This window comes from Nicotiana attenuata, chromosome 2 (assembly GCF_001879085.1).
Source record: "Nicotiana attenuata strain UT chromosome 2, NIATTr2, whole genome shotgun sequence".
Classification (NCBI taxonomy): Eukaryota; Viridiplantae; Streptophyta; class Magnoliopsida; order Solanales; family Solanaceae; genus Nicotiana; species Nicotiana attenuata.
In genome coordinates, this window is record NC_031990.1 from 44972358 (window position 1) to 44981379 (window position 9022).

The following is a 9022-nucleotide window of genomic DNA, read 5'->3' on the forward strand; positions in this document are numbered from 1 at the left end:
CCTTCTATATTTTTAAGCGTGATCAGCAACATTAGATGCAAGACAGAAAGAAAATTTCATGGATGAGGTAGCAAACAAGGTGATAAAAATACAAAAAATAAATATACAAGATTCCAAAAATTTAAGCAAAAAGGCACCTTTTTCAATGGGTATGGTTGAAATTCGCTGAAAACATATAGATGAGTCAATATACAAAATTTAAGGAAGATTGGAGGTGATTTGGTATCAAAATTCATAGTTAAAATCGAGTTCAAAAAATTCTCCTGCGACACATGTATCATGCATGTATCTCATACACAGGTATATATGGATATACTTGTGATATACATTTGATACAAGTATGATACATGTGCGAGACACAAATAATACAAACATATCATCTTTTTCCATATTAATCTTTTACTTCAAATTTTCAATTCAAACCACCTAAAAACTCTACCAAATCATCCCAAAACTGAGATTTAAACTCCTTGAGATATATCCAATCTATTACAACACCCACTTAAAAGAAAGCAAAAATTGGACATTTTTTTTGCTAGAAATAGCAAATTGGCTAATATTAGTAATATTTTATGAATTGGCTAATTTCGTACTAACTTACTTATGGGCCGACATAACTGGTAATTACTCCTTTTATGGATAGTTGGAAATAGAGACTGCTGGATTGTCTTCATTGAAATACGTTTCAATACTACCGCCCATCTCTTCTGACGGAGCATCGCCCGGTTCAACCACTAAAAAACCCGCAGCATATGGCACGTGAATATCGTTTATCATAACTGTCTCAGTATCGGCAACAATGAAAGGCTTCCTTTCCTTAGAAGTTGATTTGAGTCTTGTGATATACCCTGCAAGAGTGTATTACTTTAGGATTTCCAACAATTTGTTTAACCGATACAAATTGTGACCCCGATCTCGCAGATATTTCAATTCCAGCGAACGAGGGTTCCAGTAGACGAACTCGCACGAAGGGCAGTGATTTTAGGCAGTGATTTAATTCAATGCGAAAATTTTTCCCTAAAAGTTAATCATATTGAACTGAGGATTGAAAAAATTGTTTGATTAAACAAATCATCATATCAAAGCATAGCTTTAAACATTTAAACTGAATTTGAACTTTTTGAAAATTGTGAAAATTATACAAAATAATATTAAAAGTAAAATCGTATCAAAATTTTTGAAACGTCTCAAAATGAAAAAAAATTAAATTGACAATGAGTCAATAACAGAATGAACGAAAGCTCAAGCAATTCTTTTAAATCACTATCAATGGGCAGCAAGGAAGAATTCAACTGATTTGTCGACAACAAATAGTCGCCAGTTTCAGGATTGAAATATTCAATGAGAGGAAAAGAAGATGAAAGAAAGATGATAAACACATGGATTTATGTTAAATTAAACTAGCTAAAGTAGTCTACATTTTGCTTCTCTATCTCTATATATACAAGAAAGCTAACAAAATGTACCTATAAAATTCACAGCTGCAGCTATAGATTTTTGGTTTTCCTGACTGATGATACAGAATATACACAACTAGGGATCTCCTCTACACGCCCGGTCAGTTGAAACTTCATTAACCTTTCCCTATTTCGAGCTGCTACAAAAAGGTAATACATTTCTGTGACACTAACTAAAATCTGTTTTCCCACCTTCGTGTTGTACTTTGAATTGGTACCAGCCAGGATGGAGGAATACGAAAATTCCAGGAATCGAACTCATATCTGTTCAACAAAAGAAACATGAATCAAAGAAGATAGATTTATGAAAGAAACAGCTAAAAGATATCCCAAGATATATTGCAATTTCTTGCAACAAGCTTGCTGTTTTTGGGGGGTGTTTACCAATTTACCAGGCGAAAAGAGTTCATTTCCTCCAAAATTTCAATCTAAGTTCTATAATCATCAGAACAACATGTTTATCAATAGCCATTTTGCAGTTAACTTTTGCAAGATTCTTTTGCTCTATGGCTTTAGCCAGTTCTGAATCTGCACGCTTTTTCTCTTTCTGCCAGCAGTTGCTTCTAACATCTTCATACTCTGATTTCACCAACTAATTTTGATTTCTTTTCTTGTTTCCTTTTTTAAATTTTCTAAAGCAACCTTTCAAGATCACTCCTTTCTTCATGAGCCCTAGTTTTCTCAACCTTCAAATTTTTTTCTTAACTAAGCCATTTTCCTTTCTTTTTTTTTTTTGGTTGGAGAATCCCTGAAGAATAATGGCACACGGTTATTAAAAAATCCGTATTTTGCTCAGGTTCTTTTTTCTTGTAGCAGGAGTAGGACGATACATGATAAATGTTACAGTCACTGCAGATATAACAAAATGAATAGCTTAATTAAAAGTTCTAATTTTCAGCAAATGTTTTTAATACTCCCTCCTTTCATTTTTATATAGTTGTGTTTGACTGGGAATGGAGTTTAACAAACAAAAAGAAGACTTTTGGCACATACCGTACACCTAGAACTTGTGTCATTCTTTTTAGAAAAACAGAAAAAGGAAAGAGTGCTACATAAAGTGGAATAGAAAGAGTAACAAATAGCAATTTAGTGTTCAGCAAATATACATATCGATAATTAGATATTCCCATAAAGTTTGTCTTAGAGGGTGCTCTAGCTAAGAGCAACAAAAACCAAAAGCTGTTCATACCACCCATTGAAAACTATACTATAGCAGAAGAAAAATTACCTTACGCAGGAGATGATTTTACTAGCTTGGTAGACTCGCCAGTTAATTCCCTTTTGATCACCTTCAGAATCTCCATAATCTGCATTTAAGTAAGCAACATGTTAACAAGGTATAATATTAGCTCCATATAAATGCAATTGCATGATTCAGAGGGGACACAAGTTTATATTGGAAGTAGCTTCCCCCCCAAATACCCGATTATCTTCAATGGCAGAGCAAGAGCAGTAGGAGTAGTCTTTACCCCTCGTCACTGGACCTTTAGCCACTGGTTTGTAAAAGTTTGCACATGCTAACAACTAGATACCCAGCTAACAACTTATCCTTCGATTGGAAAGAGTGACTACTTTATGTTCAGATGCAAAGGACAGATTTTCAAGTTTGCAGTCTATCTGACATACTTGAAGCATATTGGAACTTGAGATGACTATTAGACACATATTGCTGAATCAATAAACCGGACTAATACTAGTCTCACAGGAATGATAACACATATCTTTTAAGACATGATTCATCTTACCCCAGGATAATGCTGCAAAACTGGCGAGTAATGATCAAGTGCTATATAAATCTTCTCAAGTAGGCTTAAAAGTGTATCCACCTCATCACCCAAAAGATCAACCTGAATGTACAAGAAACCTCTTAGAAAAACTAGGTAAACCATAGTAAAACATCAAAAAGTTAAAGCATGATGCACTTTTGTAGTAGGTTAAAACAATGCTGATGTAGCATTTGAGCTACGGGTTGAACAGAACCAGTATTTTTGACATGGAACATGAATTTATAAGTGAAAAATCACATATTTCAATTAATATCAGATTCTGACCCCATAATTTAAGAGGTACAGTGAGTTCAGTGCTAAGAACTTTAAAGATTGAAACCATCGAGTTCAAATTCTAGATCCATCTCTGGATTTAAAAGCTTATGTTTCAATTAAAATTATTGCATAGTTAATTGCTAATTTGCTATTTATCAGCAAAAACTACAGAAATATAACAAAAGATGCATTTTATGTAATTGCCTCAGCCTCGGCCAATTGAAGGTCAGAACATCTTCTGTCAAGCCTTTGTTGGTATAGTAGCATTGTTCTTCTCAGCAAATTTGCCTTTTTAACAAGAGAATCCAATTGAGAAGAAGAGTGCTCAAACCTGAAAGTATTACCAACAAATTGCGTTAGGTCTGACTGCAGATAATCCAATGTAAACTTCGCAAGAGTCATGTCTTCTAAGCAGAATAAGGTTTTGAATGTATATGTATGTGTCTACCAGTTAACCGAAATTGTTTATGTGATCTTTTTCCCACTTTTTCCCCTACTAGAACTGAATGTTTATGCCAATCTTACCTAGAAACGTGACGGCAAATGCAAAACACTACCAATACTTCTGAAACAAAAGTGGAGCTAAGGTTGATCACCCAAAGAATACACTACAAATGATATATCGATTGAAAAAGATATACACACACAAAAGCAAACAGCAACTAAAGAGGCTTGTAGAACGAAAAAATTGATAAAGCAAAATGTCCATTTTCTTCTTTTTATCTTTTGGTTGTCAGATGGAACAAAACCGAGTTAATTATTAGAAGAGAGTTAATTAAAAGCAAAGGAAACCTAGACCATTAAACTTCCGGATACGCAAATATGGGACGAGAAATGAAAAGGTAGAAGGATATATCAGTTAATAGGTCAACAAAGCATAAAATATCCAATACTATGGATATGGTGACACCAAAACCTAAGCTTTTTTTCACAATAAGGAAATATGCAAATTAATAACTATCAAAAACAAGAAAGATATAAAGGAAAAAATGAAAAGTTTTACACAGCCTCTCAAGCTAATAAATCTCTGGAAATTTACCCCCTTAACTAGTTTTTGTGGCATTATACCCCTTTTCCCATACGAAATGCACATCAGCCCTTTTGTAAGACAACCATCAAATCTGAGGACAAACATGTAGTCTGTTTTCTGTTCCTTCCTTCTTTTTGATAATAGAGAGGATTTTTTTTAGAAGGAATGAGTAGAGAGAAGATTTAATTTTTATTCCTTCCTTTCTTTTCTCCTGTTTTGCGCTTTTCTTCACCTTCTTCCTTCTCAACTTCATCTCCTAAACACACTCTTCCTTTGCTGCCAGCTCCCTGATAGAAATTTCTGACCTAGTATTTATTAATTTGCTAAAAGCCTTTGGCTTAGCTGTATCTGGTTTACATTGTGGAATGTTTTGATAGATTGAGAAAAATTAAAATCTGAAGTAAATAAGCTTTTGATTTGCTTCGTTTACTCCAAAATTAAATGGCAGCCCCAATTGCTTTTGCTAAGGAAAGCTTCCACATTCCTTCAATCCAGCTTTTCCTTCTCATTAGTGCCTTTCATCCCAGTTGCCATGCCAGCAACTTTCCTCCCAAATTTCCCCAGCTTCAATCGCTTGTGTTGAGCTTGGTCCTTGCCTCCTTAGGGTGGAACGGACGCCATTTTTTGTTGGGAAAGAGAAAGGAGGAGAAGCATGGGGCCATAAAAGCTTGTGTTGGGGCGGGAGGGAGGGGCAGTAGCAATGTAGAGAAGAGGAGAAAATAGAAAAAGAATTGGTGCTACTGAAGACATAAATCAATTTTACACTAGTATCATTGACTTGTGAGGTACATGAGGTCTGGGCTCTTGTTTTGAGAGAAAAAATTAACAAAAGGGGGAGATTGCTGCAATTTGAAAAGATGAAAGGGCGCAATGTCACAAAATCAGATGAGTTAGTAAATTGCTACAAACAAATAAGTATAACGGTCACCAGAATACCATCACTTTGTTTATTTTTTAGGTCCTTATGACAAGAACAGAACACAGGTGTTCTGAAAACAAGTCCATATCAGTGTTTATTTTAGAAAATAGTGTCTTACAAATGTTATGTTCTTGGTGTAATCTACAGTTACTTTTGGGTGTTCTTTTGTCAACCTTTTGGATTCTCTGCGTATTTGAAGGGACAAAAGGCCTTTCTGTACATATTGGCGCTATGATATTCCAATTACTTATCGAAAAGGTTAGGGAAGCACTGACCTGGCATTATTTGTTATCAAACTTCCTGTCACCCTGCATTCGAAATCAGCAAGCATCTTTGATGATTCATTTATATTACCAATAATTGTTTCCACCTGCTTTCTCAGCTCTATTTCTTTTGCTTCAAGTGAGGACAAAACAGTTTGCCTCTCTTCAGAGATAGCAAGGGCCATATCTTCCCTGTGATTAGCGTCTTTTAACTCCTTGGCCTTCTCCTCAAGACTTTTATTTAATTGTGCTGCCTCCCCTTTCAATACTTCAATTTGCTCCAATGCTTCTGCCAATTGGCCTTTTACTACATTTACTTCTTTGTTGCACCCAGAAGCTAATGTTTGTTGCTGACTTGCAAACTCTTTCACAGTATTTAACTCTTGACACACCTGCTCAAATTGCTTCCTCTCTTTTGCTAGAGCAGCTGAAGCATCTGTTGCTAACCTTTCCTTTTCATTCACAGACGTTTCCAGCACAGAAACATTTTGCTTTAGCCTGTCCTTCTCTTCAACCTCGAATTTCAATTCGTTTTCCATCTGAATAACTTTGGTCTCAAGAGATATACGAATTTCTTTTTCATTCAAATACTCACAATACAGCTCCTTGAGAATGCCTTTAGCCTCCTTGATGCCTTCACCGAAAATCACTCCACATATTTCTTGCATAATCAGGCACTCCATATCTAAATCTTCAATTTCAACCTTTCTAGTACGTCCAGCATTAGTATCGTTACTATCATTAATCATATCAAATCCCAAGTTTAATTCCTCAACTTCATTTCCTGTCCCTCCACTAAGATCCCTTAGAAAACAAGTATACACTTCTTCCCTTACAGAAGCTTCTATGAGTGACTGTTCCATGGCTAAATTGAGATCTCCTATCTGTTTTAGCATGTCTGCTTCCACCGAAGAATGTTGCAGCCTCTTCTCAGTAGCATCGGAAACCTGGGACAAAAGGGACTTAACTTCATTTTTCTTATCTCTAAGCAAGTCTCTGAGCTGGTGATTTTCAGAAAGAAGGCTATCAAGCCTATCCTTGAAGTTATCGAAACTTAGAGTCTCCTGGGTAAATGCAGGATGTTTTTCATTGTCCACAAGAATATCATCCAATTTGAATATAATTTCTGGAATCTTCTTCCTTAGAACATCAAATTCACCCTTATCCTTTTTGTGTGGCACAGCAGAGCCTCCTCTAAGCTTTAGATAATCTGCTCTTAGAACAAAGTATTCATCGGTTTTCTTTTGCAGAATGGACTCATGGTGTCTCTTCATCTTTGTCAGTATATTATTAAAATGGTTCACCATTTCGTCTCTTGACATGTGCTTCAACGTGGCAGCATCAAAGTTCTCAGGTATATCAGTCTTAGAATCCTCCATCTTCTCATTTCCATCCCAAACAGATTTTGAAGAAGTCACATGCTCACTTGATGTCTTGCGTGCAAAGAAATCAACATCATGCAATCCATGGGAGTTAATATGCCCTGTTTCTGAACTTGACAATGACTTTAAAACAGCTTCCAAATCCGTCCGTAAACTAGAGATGTCATTCAACTTCTCATTTCGGTCACCACACAATCGAGCATACTGGTCCCATAATTTGTACTCAAAGTCTTCCTGCACAGTCCGAATTACACTGCGCATTATCATCGCCTCAAGCTCCACTTCAGTGAGATGCTCCTCCTGCCACTGACCAAGTGATGTCTTGGACAATTGTAGCATATCATCCATTCGCTTAAAGATGGTATCCACCATCGTTTTCAGGTTATCTATTGTTTTGTCCACCTGATCCCAAATTCCAGAATCCTTCTCGTGAAGAATAGCTTCTAGTCCCACCATCTCAGAGCGAGGGCTGATGTTCCTGATACAATTGGATCCTCTAACCTCATAAATACTCTTATTCAACTTCTTGAATTCAACCTTTGCCGAACTTCTTAGCCCATCAAGAAAGTCTCCCATCTTGTCATGCTCCATAAAAACATCAGATAGACTCAAGTGTTTTCGAAAATTCATGCTTTCTAGCTCATCCTGCAACGTAAGTGACCCAAGAGATTCAATTTTGCTAAGACCCCCATCATGAAAATGCAAATACTCCTTCAAGTTGGTTAATTCAATTTCCTTAGCAGCTAGCCTCTCAGCCGCCTCTTGCTCCACAGCACTCACCATTCCCTTAATCACCGAGTCGCTCACCATCCTTGATACCATTAAGCGGTCGTTGATATCTTCCCAATAAGTATCAAAATCCTCCAAAATCTCATCACCCAAATTCTCATTTTCCTTTCCACCATTAACCATTTTCTCAAACCCACCATTTGTCATTCCATAGAAGTCATCCTCATCACGTGATTTTATACCATTCCCATTACTCACAGCCCCATTCTCTAATACCTCTGAACTTCCCATAACACAAGCATATCTGCATATATTTTTCTCAATATTAGAAAACCCACTTAATCATTTCATTCTCAAGAAAAAAACCACTTTAACCCAATTTTTTTTTATACATACACCAAAAAAAAATAGTTTTAACAAATTAACCATCAAACAGAGGTACCCTTAGCGGAAAACGCACTGAAAACCAAAATGATGGAGGAAGTGAACAACTCAAAGCTAAATTAACCAAAAACTCAACAAATAAAACAACTTTCAAAGTAAGCAAAGCCAAAAATTAAAGAGCAAGCATAATAGGGAAAAGGGTGTTCAATTATTACTGGGTTGTTGTTGTTGTTGGTGTTCAATTATTACAACTTTTAAACAAACAATTAATTGAGGCAAATACTTATATAAGAAAAGAAAAGGCTTAAATGTGTGAACTTACAAGGAAAGAACTGATACAATCCTTCGAGCAATAAAGTTACCAAAAGAGTAATAATAAGTTCAAATGGGTCTTTGATAAATGCTAAAGTGTATGGCAGCTCTTGAATTTTTTTCAGAGTCAGTGGAGTGTTAGCTTTAGGGTTTTGAGACAGAGGAAGATTAAAGGTTGGGGGGGAATGAGCGGGAGTGATTATACATATAAGAAATGAGGCTTAAATGAGATGATTTACACAAACTGCCGTCGCTTTTTCTGGAACGTTGATTATGGAGTTTGATTCCAATAAAGAAAATGAGTTGATTTCGTAGGAAGATGGTCATAGTACGTCAATTAGGAAAACAATTTACAATATTATATTAATTAAGAATAAATATTGCACTAAACTGTATAGATGATGATAATTAATTATAATACGTAATTTTGGTAATAATTTATTTTTAAAGGGGAGTGGCCGAAGAAATGGGGAAAAGCTGCAGAGAGTCCTAAGAAGTGGTTGA

General features: G+C 35.8%; 1 protein-coding gene across 2 annotated transcripts; it reads right to left on the reverse strand.

The window, feature by feature from the left end:
- On the reverse strand, nucleotides 529-8823 carry LOC109208590 (WPP domain-associated protein-like). 2 transcript variants are annotated; one of them, XR_002065219.1, is made up of 7 exons: nucleotides 8529-8823; nucleotides 5724-8126; nucleotides 3704-3830; nucleotides 3203-3304; nucleotides 2686-2764; nucleotides 1467-1721; nucleotides 529-848 (listed from the first exon to the last, which is right to left on the reverse strand). XR_002065219.1 is itself a non-coding variant. In XM_019371722.1 (6 exons), exons 2-5 carry the CDS (start codon nucleotides 8111-8113, stop codon nucleotides 2687-2689), a joined length of 2697 nt encoding a protein of 898 aa, XP_019227267.1. In that variant the 5' UTR covers nucleotides 8114-8126; nucleotides 8529-8823; the 3' UTR covers nucleotides 1359-1721; nucleotide 2686. The 2 variants fall into 2 exon arrangements, 1 of the variants encoding a protein (XP_019227267.1); XM_019371722.1 differs by lacking the exon at nucleotides 529-848 and having other exon boundaries at nucleotides 1359-1721.